At 40.2% G+C, this 20,779-nt stretch overlaps 2 protein-coding genes across 5 annotated transcripts in view; one reads left to right on the forward strand and one right to left on the reverse strand.

The window, feature by feature from the left end:
* Positions 1–1,366: 1,366 nt before the first annotated feature.
* TPMT (thiopurine S-methyltransferase) lies at positions 1,367–16,252 on the reverse strand. Its single transcript, XM_024107838.3, has 9 exons — positions 16,113–16,252; positions 13,946–14,172; positions 12,227–12,319; positions 10,110–10,242; positions 9,181–9,233; positions 5,112–5,186; positions 3,708–3,793; positions 2,689–2,733; positions 1,367–1,740 (listed from the first exon to the last, which is right to left on the reverse strand). Exons 2-9 carry the CDS (start codon positions 14,083–14,085, stop codon positions 1,625–1,627), a joined length of 741 nt encoding a protein of 246 aa, XP_023963606.1. The 5' UTR covers positions 14,086–14,172; positions 16,113–16,252; the 3' UTR covers positions 1,367–1,624.
* Positions 16,166–20,779, forward strand: part of KDM1B (lysine demethylase 1B) — a 39,687-nt gene continuing 35,073 nt past the window's right edge. Inside the window, exons 1-3 of one of the 4 annotated variants that reach the window (XM_042860498.2) lie at positions 16,166–16,288; positions 16,878–17,161; positions 20,063–20,165. In XM_042860498.2, the coding sequence (XP_042716432.2) occupies positions 20,076–20,165 (90 nt within the window). In that variant the 5' untranslated portion in view covers positions 16,166–16,288; positions 16,878–17,161; positions 20,063–20,075. Of the gene's footprint in view, positions 16,341–16,877; positions 17,162–20,062; positions 20,166–20,779 lie in introns of all 4 variants that reach the window. The other 3 variants (XM_042860500.2, XM_005302866.4, XM_042860499.2) reach the window with 3 other exon arrangements.

The raw sequence follows: 20,779 nt of genomic DNA on the forward strand, positions 1-20,779 counted from the left end.
TGTAGATACAAATACACTGAATGCACAGCTAAATCTTTTAAACTGGATAATCTCAAAATTTTCAAACAACTGTTTTAGCTATACCTGCCTCTAAAAAATAAAAATAAAAAAAATTATGAGCAAGAGACATACATACTTGATACAAGACATTGCTTCTACTTCCAACTCTAATGTTCATAACCCCTGGCTGAAGGGGCACATCCCCATCCCAATCAGGAGAAGGCTAATGAGTTCCTCTGGGCTCAATCCCTACCAAACAGACGTGCCTGCAGAGCCTACTCCAGCCGGAGGAAGCAAGCTTAAAAAGGAGAGCTGATAACGGGAAGGGGCAGCAACCAGGAGGAAAACTGCTGTGCCTCAGAAGGAGTTGATTCATGTTATGGAGTAGGTGAGAGGAAAACATCTGACTAGATTTCACCTCCCAAAGACTTTCCAAAACCCCAAAACACCCTTGAAAGGGGAAAAGGGCTTTGAAGCTGCCTGAGTGTGACCCCTGAGGAAGGCCTTACCCATCACACCCTTTAAATGTCATGTTGTAATACTGTAAATCAGCTTCGGTTTCAGAGACCCTTCTCCGCATAAGGTAATGGGGGATCGAGAAAGAACATTAGACTGTGTCAGCATCCTGGTCAATTTTAGGTGATTTAAAAAATTAATCTATTATTAGGGACTCAAAACTAAAACTCCCTTTTGCAAAGTTGTACTAGTGTCTATAAACTAGTGATGGGAGACCCTCAAAGATGTGAGTTCAGATAAATATCCTAAAGCTCATATGCTTATCCAAACCACAGAAGGGTCTCTATTAGGGCCCACAATCCACATTCTCCATACAACCCTTCTTCTTCCTGTGGCTGGACTCTTAATTGTTGTACAGAGGGGGAAGATTATCACAGTTATTGAAAATTTCAGGTGGCATCTACTCCCGGTGTCTTCTGCTCTCCTCTCAATTGATTTACTTTCCTTACCCCTCTTGCACACCTCTAGTTGCCTGTGTCCCCCTCATCCAGTCCTGGCTGCAGCTGAATATACTGCTTTGCTCTCTGCCAGCCAGTCTCTACTCTGCATAACACAGAGCAACAGAGGTAGGGAGAAAAAGACAGCAGCCACCAAGCAGCCTCCTGCCTCTTCTATTTAGCAGCCACTAGTGGCAGGAGCTCAGAATTACAAAAAACAAACAAACTTTTCAAGCTGCAGGTGTCAGCACTGCATAGTTCCTAGGTCACAGGTTGGAACTATGAACAGCTGGGATGGGACTGCAAAGCTCCAGACAGACAGACAGACATTGGTAGCTATGGAGAATGGTCATTTCTTTATATATATGACTTTTTAATTTTAATTATTTGAAATAATACAGGAGACAAAGGTACAAAGTTAAAATGATGGAAACTCTTTATAAACAATGTGGTTAAGTGCTATGCATCTTAAAATACAGATACTGTAAGTCAAATCAGATGTACAGTGTAATTGACTTTGAAACCATAAAGTCTTCAAAAGACAAAGATGTTCCATAACCCAGTTTTCATACCCTGAGGTGTTTCAGAATTTCCAAATATCCAGCTCATTTCCAAGTGAGATCAATATAATTCTTCCCGCCTTGCTAATAAATTTTGTCTCTCTTGTTTCATCAAGACTTTAAGGTAAGCAGATATGTTACCTCCAGAAAATAATCTAGTCCCCAGGCTTTGTGCTGGTCCGAGAAGTCATCGACCTTCTCAAGACACTTAATTTCACAGACTTTTCCTGAAAAGGAAGAAAAGCAAGGTACAGATATGATGAAAGATTATGATAGATTGTTTTGCTTTTTTTAATCATGAATTTTTACGCTATTAGGAAAAAATCTCGCTGACTTAACTCATTTGTAGACTAGCATAAATAAAGTGAGTAGGATTTAGCCCTCTCTCACAATTGTATGCCACTGTTAATTAAGAATAATTCATGGTGTAGACATTTCAGAGGTTTCAGGAGGGTGTAAACTACAGGAACTGTAATACCAAAGCTTAATGTAAGGCATATCAAGGATGAAATGTCAGCCTTAACTCAATTTTCTTGTTTCAGTAGCTTTAAGTTGGATCTTTAATTCCCTTAACGCAGTGTTTTCCTATCATCATACTTTTTTTTCCCTGCAAGTTAACTTTGGTTTCAAAATTATAGCAGAAAGCACACAGGTGGTGAGGAAGGTTCCTGTGTTAAATCTGGGTAAAAGGAGCAGATAATGGGAGTTGGGGGTGGTGGTGATGGGGGCAACAAACCAAAATGTTGGAACAGAAAGGACATGAGAAAGTGACTACAAGAGCAAGAGTGAGAAGCTGTGGGAATAAGAATGAAAATTGGGATCGAGTTTGAATGATTGGAGACTCAGCATGGAAAGTAACCTTGGGCCAAAAAGGGACAGTATATGTCTTACTGGTAGCATTGGTTCAAATTTCCTTTAAAATGTGTATTTAAACAATGAGCCTGTATACCTTTTAGGAAAGTGATGTTTTTCCCTGATATCAATAACCCTGGAGTGAAAAGGATATTTATTTTCGAACTATATGTCTATATTATCTCCAGATTTTGTACAAGAAGCAAACAACCTTACAGACTTCCCTATCATTTGCCTCAGGATGAGTCAAAACACTACAATATAAACACATTTGTCTGCCACATGTTTTGAGAAAAATCATAACTGCAGTGGAGATAACTTACCAAATAAACTTTTAATTTCAGAATCAGGAACATAAAATGGTGGACCTGGAAAAAAAAGGGAAAGCTGAATTGGCAAAAGTCACAATGACCCTTCTAATATAACAATGAAGCAAACACTGACCAAATACAAGGGAAAATATAAAAAAATATATATAAAATATAAAAAAAAATTATTCTAGGTTATTAATTATAAGACTTTTTCTTTCAACAACAATTACTTAGTGTAGTTAAAAAGCAGTGGAAAACTTATTTGTATTAAGTTAATAATTATCAAGGAAAACTTAAGGAGCTTCTGGGTTTAATAAAAATAATTAATCAGCCTGATGTAATGATACTTAATGCTTACATAGAGCTTTTCATCTTCAAAGCATTTACAAACATTCGTTAATGAATTATCATAACACCTGTGAGGTAGCCATGCTACAGTAAATTGGGCAATAATTCCTGATTTTAGGTCATGAGGTACTGAAAATCCTGAGTTAGCATCCATCAAAAATATAATATGATTTTCAGATAATGGGGGTGCAAGTGAGGGAGCAATGTTAGGGTAGGGGAAGGGTGCCAAGGAGGTGGACACAGCAGAAGGAGATAAACAGGACACACTATACATTATACAAAAAATAGCGAAGGCAACGTTGTTTTGCATTTTGTTTCACAATTCACCCCCACACACACCCTCAAAAAAACAAAACCCTTTGAATTGAGACCACGCATGAAAAGTGTCTGCCTTGTAGGAATTTTCCCCCCAAAACTGAGAAGCAAGTGGAAACAGGGTTATAAACAAATTTACATACTCCCCCCCCCCCCCAAATCAAATCACAAACTTTTGCTACTGTGAATGCCAAAATATAGTTAAACAGAAAAACATACTAAATCTGAGCACCAAGCCTGTTGACACGAACTGAGGCAAAATTGTTACCGTGTGTGTGTGTGTGTGTGTGTGTGTGTATAAATTCATTAGTGTAAAGGTAAAAAATTATTTTACTTAACTTCTAAACAAAATGATTCAAAGTTCTTACCTTTATGTTTATTTGAATCATATAAAACAGTAACCAAGAGATAACAACAGCTTCTCTTCATTAGAGACAACATCAAATTGGCATAGCTAAAAATAAAAAATAAATATTTGCATTTGTGATTATTTTGTAAATATATGGTACATAGAGTACTCAAAATGTTCAGCAAAAAAGAAACATAATGTATTCCTATGCAGAACAGTTCAAATGCATCTTTGAAATACACATAAACTAATTTAACTGAGGTACTTCTAATGTAAAATTCCATGCAGTAAACATGCAACATGAAATCCTAAATAAAATTAATAAAAATCTACCTTATGCACATGTACACACACACCATTTTTTAATATGAACTAACAAAAACAAGAAAATGTAAAGCTGAGATAGTATTTAAGTCTGCAATAGTCTATAGTTACTGTAGAATGGCCTATACAGTATTGATTTTGTTAATTCTTGGCTTTTTTTTTTTAAAACAAAGTAAGGGCCATGTATTCAACGTAACTTAATGTCCAGTAGTAGGGGTAGGGTGAAAAGAGAGGGTCATGGGAATGATTGGAGAAGGGAAATAAAGGGGAAAAGGAGAATAAAGAGGATGGAGTGAGGCTGAAAAGGCTGAAAATGGTAGAGGCCAAAAACAAAACAAACAAACATGGAAAGCAAAGAATAAAAGTAAAATTCAGATCTGCATCCTGCTCTGTGCAAATCTACCACTAGAAGGGAACAGCAGCTTTAGGTATAGAACACAATAAGCAACATACAGTAGAACCTCAGAGTTCTGAATGAACACCTCGGGAATGGTGGTTGTTCGTAAATCTGAAATGTTCATAATTCTGAACAAAATGTTATGGATGTTCTTTCAAAAGTTTACAGCTGAACATAACTTTACCATGCAGAAGAAAAATGCTGTTTTTAATCATCTTAATTTAAATTAAATGAGCACAGAAACAGTTTCTTTATCTTATAAAAAATGTTTTTTAAACCTTCCCTCTTTTTTAATAGTTTACATTTAACACAGTACTATACTGTATTTGCTTTTTTTTTTTTTGGGGGGGGGGGGGGTGTCGTCTCTGCTGCTGCCTGATTGCATACATCTGTTCCAAATGAGGTGTGTGGTTGACTGGTCAGTTGTAACTCTGGTGATCTTAACTCTGAAGTTCTACTATACTGTCCTTATGCCAATGGTATTATTTGCATTGGTGAGACCATTTCCGGAAGGGAGCTCTGTGATTCAGAACACAGTGTTCAGTAACTCTAGTCGCCCCACGTGGCAAAGAAGGACTGACTTGGATTACTCAGAGTTTAAGCTAAGCGAGGAATGGCTGATTAGTCAGTGCCAGGAAGATAGGCTGTACCTTTCACAACATATCAGAAAGAAAACAGTCATAAAATAAATACATTACTTACTGTTCTCTATCACATGGGTTAATGGCTACTAGAGATCCTCTGTCCCAAATCCCATCAAACCTGCCAGCAATTGTGCTACAAATAGGGGGTGGGGGGAAAAGAGATTTTATATTAAAAACTAAAATGATCTTGTTTTTTATAATTTGACTGAGACAAATTTGCAAAAGAAGTGAAAAATTTCTGATAAGCTGTGCATATACATAGAGGGCTGATATGCTCTTATTGTCTGGCCCCTTTATGCTATAAAACATTTTGAAATGGGCCTCAAGGAACATTTCCTGTGTAGAGGCCTTCTCTGGGTGCCACAGACATGGTGGAATGATTCTGTTGCCCTTTGACAAGGGGGTGCCAGGGGCAAGAAGAGATCTAGTTTGAGCACCGCTGTTCTTGGTTATGAGGCAGTTTCAGGCAGTCATAATATATAGAAACCCTGGGGATACCACTAATTTATGCCAAGGACTGCAGCAATCCTTGGGCACTTCCAGATCCAAGAGGGTCACAGAGGTGGTTCAAAGCAGTTCATGCCATTCTCCTCAATGTGCACTAAGCTCAGCTCACCTGCAACTCAGAATCAAGACCCAGACATATGCCCCAGATGTTTATTCTGAGGTATCTTTTCACTTGAGAAGAGCTAAGACTCATTGCTGCTTGCTTTAATCCAACAAATTGATCAGGACTATTTGTGTTGGCTGATGTGGCACTGGCAGCCAAATTCAGTTTGATAAAGTCTACTGCTAAAGAGAACTGTCCTCAGTAGTTGCCGGTGGGAATTAGCAGGGTGACATTAGGTAAGTTTTCCTTCAGGTAAATATGAAAATTGTGATTTAGTGTGCCGTGTAACAATGGAGTAAATGACATAATTCCAAAGAAGAGTTTAAAATAAATTTGCCTTAAAACAAAAAATATGTGATATCCTGAAATTGTGCAGCAGCTTTCCACCTGATACTGGGCTTCATTTCAGAGTCCACTAACATCAAAAATCACACTTTCTTCTGTTGTTGTTTTAAGCACAACATCATCAAGTTTTCGGCTTCTGACCTGAAACCCTGTCCTGTATTTCTCCGTCTGATGCAATGAGACATGAAAGATTTTAAAAGCTTGTTTTCTTTTAAAGGTCTGCAAGGAGAGGAGATCACACCACTTTGCCTTCTACATGCACTTACAATTGGCTTTTAAATAGAACATCTCACAACCAAGACATGATATTTAAGAGCCGGCAATGTAAGTGGGGGGGGAGGGGAAGCATAGTCCCGTGAACACAATCCTAGATTTGGATTAATGAGATTTGGGTTCCATTTCCACCTCTGCCATTGGCCTGCTGTATGGCCTTGGGGAAGCCACCTCACCTCCTTGTGCTTCTGTTTTTCCTCCCACCTCTTAACTGTACTGTCTACTTAGACAGTAAACTCTTTGGGGCAGGTGCTGTTTCCCACTGTGTTTGTACAGCACCTAGCTGTGCAAGGGCCCTGATCTTGGTTTGCAATTCTAGGCACTACTGTAATACAAATGATAATAAATAAAACAATCGTTTATATCAGGGATGTGACTCCTGGGCCATCCCTGGTTTAAATACTGTCTTTAGGCCCAATCCTGAAGATTAAATTCAAGCAAAAATCCCACTGATTTAAGGCAATATTTGCCTGAATAAGGGCTCAGGACTGGCCATAAAACCCATAAGTGTGTTTAGTAAGTACACAGATTATAGCACTCAGAATTGTTATGAGCCACAATTGATTGCTTAGTTTAACTGCTTTAGATACAACACAGAATTCCTGCAAAGAGTAATAATTCCTGTTACTTATTACCTAGCAAAAAAAAGTCTGACACAGGGCATGAACACATCTAGGTTCCCCTGCCCAAATTATGTTCTGAATTTAGAACAAAAGTGACTGATCACAGGCCAGCCAAGGCAAGCGTGAAATAAGCTTAACTGCCATAGTTACTAACCGAGTATTACCCATATTGCATGTGGACAGAAGCCACAATAGTATTGATGCATTTCTATACTCAAAGGAGTCTTCCAGTTGTTGTATTGACAGAAAGATGTTCACACTTTCATCACTCTTTTAGAACATTGCATAAGAGCATCTTATTCAAAAACAAAACAAAATGGGAATGTAGAGGAAAATTCACAACACATGCATGTGACTCCAGTTTATTTTGTCCTCTGTAGATAACAGACCACATCTCCTCACTATTTGGTCTAGTGAGTCCCACTGACAGCACTGCTAATGTGTTACATATTTTGTTTTGCTCTGAAACATAATTCCATATTGGTATGATGGAGGTTATACATTTTGCCATGTTACTTACAACTATATTTAAAAATCATTAACATTTTAAAAAATTGCTGACAATAAGCTTGAACATTTTCTGGCTGTGTATCCGACGATAGCTAGAAAGTTTTAAAGGTGCTTGTTGTGCAAGCAGCAACATTGTCTAAATCTTTTTCTACCTTGTCACTTTGGATGGAACAGAGATATTTTTTATATTAAAACTTCCATTCTTGCAAGGCCAGCTTAATCACACAAACAAAAGAGAATCAGCTAAGTCAGCAAAAGGTTTAGTGACCATCTGTTATGTTAATAACTTTGGATATTTTACCCAAAATATAAAATATCTGAGAGCCAACACCACATTCCAGTCTCCAAGTCTACAAATTATGCCTTCTCTCTACTAGCTCTGACACTCTTATCATTTACAAAGATAAATGATTGATTTCCTTAATAGTTCTGTAAAGCTATGGGTCAATACTGCTCATATTAACAGCCTGCTCCTGAGGTTCATATTGAGGCAAAACTAACCAATCCTAGAGGGAGTTTTATCTAAAGAAGAACTGCAAGACTGGAAAAAGAAGAACAGGAGTACTTGTGGCACCTTAGAGACTAACAAATTTATTAGATTTGTTAGTCTCTAAGGTGCCACAAGTACTCCTGTTCTTCTTTTTGCGGATGCAAGACTGGGACTATCCTGCAGATGCTGAGTGCCCTTAACTCCCTATGGGACAGATTTTCTGGTCGGGCTGAACTGTATTCAGCACATGATCATAGGCAAGGAAGGTGATTTAAGATTCCTTTGTATCCCTCCCTATGCTGGAGTCTGGAAAGTGGCATAGGTGGCTTTGTACCACCCAATAATTCACTGGCACAAAGGAAAGCCTCCACTGGCTGGATCTGGCAGTTTTGAGCCAGAAAACAGGTGCAAAGCCCCCTTAATGGACTGGTAAATCTGGCCCATTGACTGCTCTGGGTACTGAGAACATTTTGGCATTATGAGGGACTGAGCCCAGTCAGTAACAAGCAGGCAGGGCTTGATTCTGAGAGATGCTGAATAACTGCATCTCCCACACAGTAGCATGGTGGGGCAGATGACATGCCCCACTCCCACTGACAAAGCAAAGTTAAGGAACTCCTGTGGTCACAATCAGCCCCAACCTCTCACACCTGTGAGGTGGGTCAGCCCTGGAGGCAGGCCCTTAAAAGGGAGGAAATCAGGGTGGTAGAGGTGGCAAGCAAAGCTCCCAGACTAGGAGTCCTGTAGCACTCACTGTGGCTTTCACATGCTGTCTGCTGAGCCCTCTGGAGAAGCAGATGGCCTGGGCTGGTTATCTTTATTACAATTCTATCATGAGTAAGCCCTAACCTTTACTCATATTAAGGAACTGAGAATGCCTGTAAGGCTTGAGAAATTACTTCCTTCTCTCTTGCGCAATGAAGGGGGAGGAGGGATCAAGGAAGTATTTTCCTTTTGTATGGATTGCTTTATAGCCTCTGAAAGGGGGTAGATTCATACAAGGCACAGCTGCAGGGCTGTACTCTGTATCCCAGAAACAGACCACAGGGTTGTGGCTGTCTGTAGAACACAGGAGGTAATCAAGGTGCCTGCTCTCACCCCTAAGGGGCAACCTGGAGATATTCGCCTGCGACAGACATCAGTCAGAGTTGCAGATGCTCAGTGCTTCTTATGATTTGGTCCTTACTTCTCAAATGTTTTTGGCTAGTCCAGACAAAACATAACCTAACAATATTTGTTAAAAATGTGATTGTCAAAAAATGCTGTTCATTCCTACCTGGACAAATCATAGATACTGCAACAGTACAGAGAAATGTTCCCAGAGGTACTCTACAATGAAAAGCAGGGAAACAGCTTTTAGTGAACAACATATTTTAATATAGATATATTTTAAAATAAAAAACCTAAGTGGGGGAGGGATTAGGAGGAATGTTCTTTCACTTTTTCCTTATTGATGTATCTCAAGGCGCTGTGACTGCTGCTTCACCACTGTCATGAGGCATGGGCTTAAAGGTTCCAAGAGAGAGAAAAGGTGGGTGAGGTAATATCTTTAACTAAAGAGACTAGATTTATGGCTTATTACAACAATCTGTAATCACTAACCCCCCCCCCCCTTTTTTTTTTTGTCCTACCACTACAGGAGTGTTAACAGGCCACTTCACCTTGACTGGTCCCTTAGCATAAGTAGTTAGCACATCATCTATCTGTTTGATCTTGTATTTAGCTGTGACACTGGGAGTACCTTTCCCTGACCTGAAAAAGAGCTCTGAGTAGCTCAAAAGCTTGTCTTTCTCACCAACAGAAGTTGGTCCAATAAAAGATATTACCTCAACCACCATCTCTCTAATATCTCCTGGGATCAACATGGCTACAACACCACTGCATACAACTGATTCATTAGGGCATTTAAGCAAGTGTCTAATTTTAAGCATGTGAGTTGTCCCATTAACTTCAAAGTGTTTAAAGTTAGGCACTTAAATGTCTTGCTGAATGAGGGCCAAACTAAATAACAGCTTGAGAATAATTACCCAATACAAAATTCAACTTTGATGCTTCTCTCTCTGAATCCTCTTTAGAACAGGTGAAAGATGAAAAGCAAGGCAAAGAAGCTCTAAATGGCTAAAGAACAGTTTGGCCTGCTCAGCTATCCCTAAAATGCATCATCATGTATATAAAAATATTTGACTATGCAAGCACAAAACAAACCTTAAAAACTTTGGCTCCAGAAATCCCTGGGATTGTTTCTTCAGAATAAGAAAGATCGTGTTCTGTGAAAAATTCCTTCAGTGCACATTCGCTGAGTTCCACACCAACTACATAGTGTCCCATGTCAGCTAACCTATGCACAGCAATACAAGTTTTCATGTTTACTTGTGATTCATAGTTCTTATTACATAATTTTGATTTATACTCATCCATTCTCTACCTCAAGATGGGGCTCTGGTACATGTGTGTCTCCTACAGAACACTGGTTTATTACAGCAATTTTTTCAGAATCCCGGCTCTTGTCAGATAGGATTTATCTAGATCCTATCTGACAAGGTATTTTTAATCTTGGAGTTTTCACACTTTATTGGAAAAAAACACAGTATCTGATTTTAATGCAATTTTACATGGTTATTTTAGTAGATCTTGATATGAACTAAGGAATGCACTTTGTATGAACTTGATAAACTTTACATGCAATGGGTTATTCATTTTTACTATATTAATGGAAAATATGGGGGCCCTACAATGACCAATAATAATACTTCTCTCCCATGGTGGATGACCAAAGGATTCAGTCACCCCGTGGATAAAGTGTTTGCTTGATATTTCACATCCTGTTAAAGTTATTACAACATCAAGGTTTGAAAACCTCAAATGCTGTTGAATAGTAAGAAACTTTCTCTGGCAAGCATGAGGAGCTAGACCATCACTTTCTCAAACACTGGTTATAAAGAAAATTTTCCAAATTTGAACTGAAGATGGATGCCAACCCATGCCAAGGGACAGAAGTGAAATCTCTAGTAACCATGATCAATATTAATACATGACATGAGTTTAAAAAAAAAAAAGCAATCTTATACTGCATGCCTGAATGCAGGGCCGGCTTCAGGCACCAGGCAACCAAGCACATGCTTGGGGCGGCACTTGGTAAGAGGCGGCCAATCTTGGGGTGGCGGAGGGCAGCGCAGAGTGGCGCGGCATTCCGCGGGGGGGAGGGGCGCTTCGGCGGCGCGGTGCTCGGTGGGGGGGCGGCGCGCGACGCTCAGGGGGGGGAGGTTCCGGCGGCGCGGCGTTCAGCGGGGGGGTGGTGGAGGGAGCTCGGGGGGCGGAGGGGGCTCGGCAGGGCGGCGCTTTTTTTTGCTGCTTGGGGCAGCAAAAAAGTTAGAGCCGGCCCTGCCTGAATGACTCAGCATTACCACATTTTACACATTACTACTGTTCTCTCCTGTCTCAAGATACACAGCTCAAGACCTATGCTGCTGCCTGGCTTTGCCAAACAACAGCAGAATGAAATTAACAACACACTGGTCAGGTTCACTGTGCAGAACTCTCTGCAGCAGTTAAACTGATAAGAATCCCATTTCTTTCACACTGCTGCTGTTTGGCAAAACAGAGACCGTACTAACTAAGAGGCTATGTTGGTACAGAGTAGTAGCAGAGACACTCCACCCCCCTCCCCCAACCTTTTTTTGGGGATGGTGGGAGGGAGAAGGGGGACATGTTGGAAGGAGGCGAAGACAGAGCTTCTTCTCCCTCCTAGTCCCCAGAGATTGAAAAGCTTAAAGTTAAACAAACATTTACTAATGAGCAGATAGTACATACTATGATACTCCTGAAGTAGGGTCCTGGGAGAGCACCCTGGTAGGAATCCCAGCACCCTCCCACTTCCTAGCAGCCAGGTGTAAGGTACTGTGCTTCTTAAGAGGTCATTTTCCTTGAAGCTCATTGGTGCCCACTCTCCCTATTTCGATAATAGGTGCCTGGCAATTTTTTCTAGCTCTCAATCAACTTACCATACCAAAAGTTTTAAACAGTTTACTCTTTTGTAACCTAGCTGCTTTTGTGGACATCAAATTTTTATACAGCTGTTATTTTTCCTATACGAATGTTTGCAAACTTTGTTACTATTACCTCATCACTGGAAAACCTGGAAGAATTAAATGCTGCCTTCTTTTAAAATCTCTAGTGAGCATGTAAAAGCAAAGGAACTATATTTTATGGTGAAAATAGAGGAATGACTATTATGTTCACTTATTTACAGATATGTAAACAGGATAATGTGTTTTCCAAGAAAAATAACTTAGAAATTTCTACTCCTAAGGGCTGTGTTTTACCATTTCATTTCTACTGCTTTGCCACAAAGTGGAAAAAATATCCTTAGTCCACTCCTGCCATTAAGAAGAACATCCAGATACTTCCTTAAAATCCTGCAGAAGAAAAATAAATAATTATTTAATATTGGAATTGTTTCATGTTCATAGTTGAAAAGCCAGCGTTGCCAAGCATAAAAGGTATAAGATATTTATAGGCTATAAAGGTAAAATATAAGTATTAATTAATTATATAAACATAGGGCCTATAGGCCTTTGGCTGTAAAATATTTAGTTTAGCCAAATTAGGCTTTAGGATAAGTTATGCTAACTTACCTTTATAATAGAGCTAAGTAAGCTACTAATAAACTCGCTGAACTTGTGTCTATGTTTGTGATACACTGATTTTTTAAAAGAAGTGCTGAGTTTGGATAAAAACGTCTGAGAGCTCAGTAGACACCGCAAGATGACCATTGGCAGCCTGAGTGAAATGTTAGAGACTTTCTGTTACTATGGTGGTAAGGTGACGCAAACGTTAATGAGTAAAAGGGGAACTAACAAGTTAGCCTATGGAAAATGCCACACCCCAGAAGTAGTGAGGTATGGAAAGTCAAATAAGGAAAGGGGCTCCTAAAACCATCATAAATATGTATGAACCCCAGTGGGCATCAGCACAACTGATTATAAAAGCTGCATTGTGGCCTACGTGCCTTGGGTGGGAGGGAGAAACCAGGATGATGACCACTGGTGGTGGTGAGGATGAGGAGGATGACTAGCACTTCAGGTTTTTCCACAAGGCATGGTGTGAGTAATGCAAATACTATGTGTTTTGTATTGGTCTCTCTCTCCTTTAACAGATTGCAGTGTGTGTATTGTTGTTTGATTGCTAATAAAAGTAATTATTATAGAAAGAGCACTATGCAGTCTCTATTATTCACCTTGGGGGTCCTCTTTCTATTGATAACCTCTCTACTGTAGTCATTCTTGGAGGCTGAACTTTCAGAGATTAAGGTATAGGTGTAAACCCTCACCTTGGGATGGGTAATTGGTCAAAGTAACCCATAGCTATAGATACAGCGATGCCAGGCATAATGCAATAGCCCAGCTAAAAGCTTCCACTCAACCCCAAGTGTACTATACTTTGGTGTTTCAAACTGTCTCCATTAATTTACAATATAACATCCACTTTTTAATAGACATTTAATTAAACAAAAAAATGTAAATTCAATTACCGTTATAAATGGGCACAGCCTACTGCTCAGGCAAAAGAATTCCCCACCTCTGAAAGGGCTACTTTAGATTATTAAAATTGAACGAACCTAAAACATGTGAATTTACTCTACACTATTTACTTCTTGTATTTAACTCAACTTTGGCAATGTAACAGTGCATCATGTGGGTAAACTGCCGTGCATATGCACTACATATTGCAAGATTGGGTCTAAAACAATTCATAAATACTGCAGAAGTATTTCACATCAAAAAACACAGACCACATATAAGTTTCGGGGCCTAAAGATCTCATTTAAGATGTAAAAGTTTGACAAGCAAGGTGATCTTTCCATCTCTCCATTATCCTTCTGATGGCAGCTTAAACAACCATAATTATAGAAGCTCTGAACAAGACTAGTACAAAACACTTTGACGTTTGTACCCAGGCTACATTTTTATGATGGGCCTTATGAAAGTCAAATTATTCCATTATCGTTCATTACAGTTTAAGTAGAAGGAAGAGTTACATACGGATGTCCTTGTTCCTTATGAAATCCAATTTGTCTCATTTTCCATTTCTGCAGCCATTCCTCTTCAGTCACCACTCTGTCCTGTTGTTGCCCAATATCAGAGCTTTCTTTTATTCTTGGTACATCTGTAAAACTTTCCATAGTCTTGTATACTTATGTTGTCTGTGTAGAAGGTAAAAATATATATTCCCCAACCAATATTTTGTACCATGCACGGAAGTCCTGATCCTGCAATCAGGGAGAACTTTCATTAATTGCTATTATTAGCTTCAACTGGAATTTTGTCTGAATAAAAGCACTATTAAAAACTGGCATTTTAAAAGATCATGAAAATATTTTATTCATATCAGGTTTGCCTTTAGTTTATTAACAGAATTTAAATGTGGGTCCTAACCTATTGACAATATTTCTATCACCTCAGATCACTTTATTTTGAGCAGATATCATCTATGGGACGATCCAGAATTCCTGCATGGGTAGATGTTTAAGAAATTTTGTTCTATATTCTTAAACAAATCTTTACATACCATTTTATGCATTACCCTTGTGTTCCATTCATGCACAGTATAACACAGTAGCAATGAGATTCCAAAGAAATACACGAGGATTTAATTGGGGTTGGTTGGAATGTTTGAAGATAAATTTCCACAGCTTATTTTTAAATTGCCTTTTCACAAAGCATGGTCGGACTGAAGGGGGGCAAGAATGGTCTCCATTTTCCTGAAAGGAGGTTCAGCTTTCAGAAATGTGGAAACCACTAGGTTAAAGGAATTGATTATAAAGAATAGAAAGCATTATAGCAAGGCTGCTCTTTTCAAATTTTTCTCCTTTTTCTAGGTGTGGTCCCAGAAGTTTCTCAAACTGTACTTAATTTCAGTTTGCTGGACAGGACTCTGTAGGAAGCAGCTCTATTTAAATGGGGGGCTAATATTAAAGGGGACGTTCACCCATTTCCCCCATTGGGGAGAGAGGGAGATACTTTTACACTGAGAGCTTCCTCTCCAAAGCACAGCTACAATGCCCTTCTTCCCTGCTCTGTTCCCCAAAACAGAGATTTAACAGCTTGCTGACATCATATGCCAAATAAATCAACATGCAAAATCACATTTAATGCAATATTAATGTTGAAAGCTTAAAATTTACAAAGGTCATGAAATAAATAACATAAGGTTTCAGAGAAAAATAACATCTCATTTTTAAATTACTTTTTAGTAATTAAAACTGATTTTTTTCCTAAAAAACAAACAAAAAAACAAAACACACCAAAAACTGAACAGCAAATGATAGTTCCAGATTGTAGCAATCTTATAAAGAAGAAGTTAAATAATTAATTGCCTAAAGAGTGATCCAAAATACCACATGTGAGCAAGTGACCATCTCACAATAGGAAATTTACTAGTAATTTTTCTTGGTTTTTATTTCAGTTTGCAATTTCATTAATGTACTTTTTTTCCCCGGGAGGAGGAGGGGCAGCATCCAAGGAAATAAACTGTCAAAAAAGAACAGAAATAAAATAAAACAAAGCAGAAGGAGGAGAGACTGAGCTGAGAAACTGTGTATTGTACAACACTACGAGACTATGAGATTACACAATCAGTTAATTTGGGTCCTCTGAAGCACTCTATCCTCCTTTAACGCCTTAGAACAATGCGATTTCTCCACACTTCTGCTGGTCCCTGATGCTGCAAACATGTTCATGCTTAACTTAAAGCCCAAACAGTGCCATGATGGACAGCAAGGGCAGGAAATTTACTCTCCTGTCTAAAATAAAGCAGGCGCTCAAGCGTTTGCTGGATCAGGGCTTTAGTGGCTTGTCCGTATATTGAGGATTAAACAGCAGACCAGGAGCACCCCAGGGGACAACCAGTGCCAGGGCGATGGAGGCTGCAGAGCACCCGAGGGAACCCTAGAATCTTTTCTGTAAGAAGGGCGAGGCTGCGGAGCCGGACATGCTACCAGCGCCCCCCGTGTAAAGTCCGACCCGAGCGGTTGGCGCTCGGCCAGCCCCCTCTGGCTCCGTGGGGCAGGGACCCCGCCCCCCGCAGCGTCTTTCCGTCTCCCAACGCCAAAGCCCCGGCCCCCTTTCCCTCCGGCTCCCTGCCGAACCCCGGGCCCGGCCCCCAGCGCTGCACGCCGGGACTCCGAGCGAGCGAGCGCCCCGTCCTGACCTGGGCGCGGACCGAGAAGCCCCCGGCCAGACAAGCCGCCTCTAGTCTCCCGAGTCCAGCCAGCCCGGCCCGCCTGGCCGCGAGGGGAGGAACCCGCTGTCTCCTCCCCCTGCCCCGCACGCTACGCGCCGAGCAGAGCGGAAGCAGCAGCGGAGGGAGGCGGGCGGGGGTGAGAGGTGAGCTGCAGCCGCCCCGGGAGGAGGATGGTGGGAGCGGCGGCGCCCTGCGGTGAGTGCCCCTGGCCGGTTGCCGCCGGGGACGGGGTCGGGCGCTTGGCCGCGGCAGCTGCCGCCTTTCCCTGGGGAAGGCGGCACTGCTGGTGCTGGTACTGCTGCCGCCTGGGGCGGGGATGTGGTGACAGCGCCGCACAAAGCGGACCCAGCAACCCCCGAGCGGGTCTTTCTTTTGGGGGGTCCCTAACGAATCTTTTCCTTTGGGGGGAGGGTCTGTGGGTGTGGGAGCTTAGGCGCGCTCTTGGAATCAGGGATTTGGGGCTCCCTGGGGGTTATTTTGGGGGTAGGATCTCTGGGATTTTTATATGGTTGGTGAGGGGGAGGGTAAGGAGAGGGGTGTATCGGGAGTCTGGTGTCTTCCTACCTGGCAGGCCGTGGGAAGGAGTGTCTCTGTGGGGAGTAGGGAGTGTCTGGGTCGGAGCACCGCGCTAGGGGTGAGCAGGTGTCCGCGGGTTTGTCTCCAGAGTGCAGCTGGGATTATTTCCAGGGAGAGTCTATCGCTTGACCTTACCATAGTTTCTCTTTATTGCAGCTCTGGTTGGAAGTGCTTCGGACACATTAATTTAATATCCAGCTCCTGGGTGATTTGGATCCAAGGTGAGCAGAAACCAGCTCCTGCAGAGCATAGATAGATTTCTCTTCTTGAAGTTCCCACCTGTGCTCTGTAGCTTCGGGATTCTTTTGGAGCCTGCGGGACCCCAATATTTAGAAGAGGAACCTCAACCTGGCTATCCCCAGCTGCGGTGGTGACCCTTGACACATTGCCTTACAGCTGCTTATGTTGTCCTGTGTCTAAAAGGGGACTTTTCTTGCAAGGTACTTGCAGATAATGACATAAAATGTTAAATATGCTAATTTTATGTGATTTTTACCATTTTATGGTTAATGGGTTGAAATATTCTGTTAAATGGTTTTGTTGACATGTTTTAGTTAAAACTCCATTTGAATGTTTTCCCTAAATAGTTTATTTTAAAATGGATACATTTAAATATGTACATGTATGTAAAATTTTTGATTATCCAAAATCTTACCATATTAATGTCATTCAGATGACTTAGTTGTCACTGTATGTTTAAACTCTGAAATATTTTCCCATGTAGTAATATGTAACACATTTTGTCACATCATGTGACATTTTTAATGTATCATAAATGTCTCCCTTTCAGGGTTACTTTAGCAGCCAAAAAGCTACTATTAATAATAATAAGATACATGTAAAGTCTAGCATAGAATAATAGAACAACTTGCTACTGGAAATGAAGATTTTGTTTTTTTTGGGGTGGGGGATTTTCCCCCCATCCCTCCCGGATCCAGTAGTGTAGCTGAGGGTAAATGTGGGTAAACAGAGTTTACCCACTTCTCATTGGGGAATAGGAGTTTAGGATAGCTTACTCACTTAAAAAAAAATAAAAATTCACCACTGGCAGGATCCAATAAGCAGACTGTTTAACCAGAAATGCAAGTTCTCTATACATCTAAACAGATAAATATGCCAGCCATTCTGTAACAGTGACCTTGTACTCTTCAGGTGTGAAGGGTTATCTGTGCCCTAAATGGCAGAGGATAACTGCATCCTTCTTCTCCATGTCTGTGACCCTGTATACAGAAATAATTACCTTCTTTTCTCTTTGTCTCTTCTGGTCCACTAGTCAGCAGTTGTCCAGCTGGTAATAGTCAAATACCCAATTCAAGTCAGGTTCACCAAACTCAATATATATTGGTAATTTTTCTTCTGGATAATATAGTTTATAAACAGACATGTCTAGCCACGTACGGCAAAAGCTGCTCTGCTAAGGAATTACACTTTGTTACCAAGTAAGACTTACAAAGGATATACAAGTTACACCCCACTCCTGAAAGCAGGTTGCAGGAAAAAATAGCACCATGTCACAGAGAGGTGTGTGCATCCCTAGGAAAAGCCCCATACAATACAGACTGTGTTTTTCTATATGCAGGTGAGATGTTACCCAGTTCAGTACATCTGTGGTGTGGTGACATTGTTCTTTATTCAATACACTACAGATCACCATGCTTCTATTGATCTTATTCTAATTAATTAGGTTAGCTACATAAACAAAAGGAGGTAATATGTTGGTTTGTCTAAACTCCGTTCCCTTTCCGTTTTCATTTACACAGATATCTTAGTGTGATTTTTTTTCCCCCACTTCAGTCTAATCCTTTCACCTCAGGGTGAGGTCACTGTGTTGGTTTAGTTGATCACATCACGTCCACTTGGTAATAAATAAATCTCATTGTATGAACACCTATTATCTCTTCCTGTTGTCTAACTAAACTTTCTATTCTGCTACTTTCAGTGCTAAAATTTTAGTTGTTCAGGGGTGTGAAAAAACACCCCCCGAGTGACAAAAGTTTTAGGGCTGAAAAGCGCCAGTATACACAGCGCTTACCCAGCGATAAAGCTACCACCCCCATTTGGTTTTTGTTTTGTTTTTTATCGCCAGGAGAGCGGCAGCACTGTAACATGGGCAGTGTAGACATACCTACGCCTTAAATGCCTTCCCAAAAGGAAATTGCTATGAGCATTTCAGTGGCAATTAGTGCCTCATAATAATAAGATATAACATAAAAAGGGTAGATGTAGAAATGGCAGTGATTGATTATTGGAAAGGCTCACAAGTATATATATTATGAACTGCATAGGATTATAGTTGATTGTCACTTTTATATCTCAATAATACAGACTGAGTTCTCGGTTCAGTGGATTAATATAGATATCTTTCTGTGGTATCGCTTCCCCTTTGTATCTTTTTCTTTTTCTGTGTTCTCTCATGTTTGTACTTCACTCACTGGAGAAAAAGACATAGCATATTTTTAAATCTTTTGCAGCATGTTTTTATACACCAAGATCTGCTCACCTTATAACGTGTGCAATAAATGGTGGTTTCTTCCCCACTTCCAATCAAAGATTTAATCAGGGAGAATTATAGTGAAGCCTCAAGTTACTAAGACTATTATTTTTATAATGTATGCTACAATACATTTACTGGTAACTTATGAAGTATCATAACTACATATAATTACAATGCAACTACAATTGTCTAGACTCCAAATGAACAAGTACGTTCATATGTATGCAAGGTGGGCAAGTCTCGGAATACGTTTAATTTGTCCTTGACTTTAGATTAAATAAGAGTTCAAATACATTATGTTAAAAGTTGCTATACAATCCAAATTCCTCAGCCCTCCCCATAAATCAATAGGTCGGACCAGTGTCACTGAGAGTAACAGTGTAAGGCTTGCATTATGAGCTTATGCTTATTCACTTTTTGAACTATAATTATCAGCTAAGTCTTCAGGTGGTGCAAATCAGATTAAGTCCAATGAAATCAATACAGCTATAGAAATGAAGGTCTGGAAGTGACCTCAACAGGTCATCTAGTCAATCCCCCTGTGCTGAGGTAGGATTAAGTAATGCCTAAGTAAGACCATCCCTCTGCTGAATTACACTATTTGAGGATCTGCTCTTATATGTTCACATTGAGCTTAGTTTAAAATAAAGGTACTGTTCCTCTTTCCTGCCCACCCACTTTTTCTTTTCTTTTTTCATTAATGGATATGACTGAACGTAGCTTGACTAACTAGCTCTGACCAATGTGGTGGTGGTGGTGAAGGTTCATGTAATATCAAATTAGTTCACTCTCTCAAACCAAACCATTTTGTAATATTACTTAACAATCTTCTAACTTCATTTTGCAGATCCTATAAGACAATGTCAACTGGAAGGGTACGAACAAAAAAAAAGTCATCTTCTTTGGACCAGTCTCCAGATAACCTTCCTTTGAGGAGTTCTGGGAGACAGGTACTTAAGTGTTAAAAATGATATATTTAAAGCTACATAGAAATTATTATTGGAGTATGTATTTGTTTAAACATTTATTATAAAAGGACTCCGCTGTACTGTCCAAAAGGGTTACACCCAGTTACCACAAACAGAGGAGAAGTATTTGGAATTGTCCAAAGAGAAGGTGAGAGCATTTTACAACTCCAGAAAAAGACAGGAAGGGGGCACTTATAAAGTATTGGACAAGACAGAGATGTAAATTTAGGCAAAGGCCCTGATGTTGCAATGGGCTCCACCTCCATGGGGGTGGGGTGGGGTGGGTCAGACCATTTGGAATTCTTCCACTTGTAGTAGTAAAACTGTTTGAATAATTACTGGCTGTATTTTGAAAATAAAGTAAATGGGTCTTTGGGGTACATCCATACAGAGTAGTTGGCAGGATTGAGGCCTAGATAGACCATACAAATTGGACACACAATGCCCAGAATGACCAGGAGGATGGTTCTGTATTGGAGTTTTGTTATTTTAAAAATTAATTGATAAATTTTAGGAGCCGATGACAATATCTTTATTAATGTATATTAACATTGATTGGTTCTGTGCAATAACGGAATTTTAATGAGAGATTGGAG

The sequence above is a fragment of the Chrysemys picta genome, chromosome 2, assembly GCF_011386835.1.
Source record: "Chrysemys picta bellii isolate R12L10 chromosome 2, ASM1138683v2, whole genome shotgun sequence".
NCBI lineage: Eukaryota > Metazoa > Chordata > Testudines > Emydidae > Chrysemys > Chrysemys picta.

Coding starts and splice junctions, on each gene's coding strand:
- TPMT (XM_024107838.3), bottom strand. CDS start 14,085: ATGGAAAGTTTTACAGATGTACCAAGAATAAAAGAAAGCTCTGATATT. Junction 5,187..9,180: donor AGTATCTATGATTTGTCCAG/GTAGGAATGAAC, acceptor CCCTATTTGTAG/CACAATTGCTGGCAGGTTTG. Junction 1,741..2,688: donor TGAAATTAAAAGTTTATTTG/GTAAGTTATCTC, acceptor CTTCCTTTTCAG/GAAAAGTCTGTGAAATTAAG.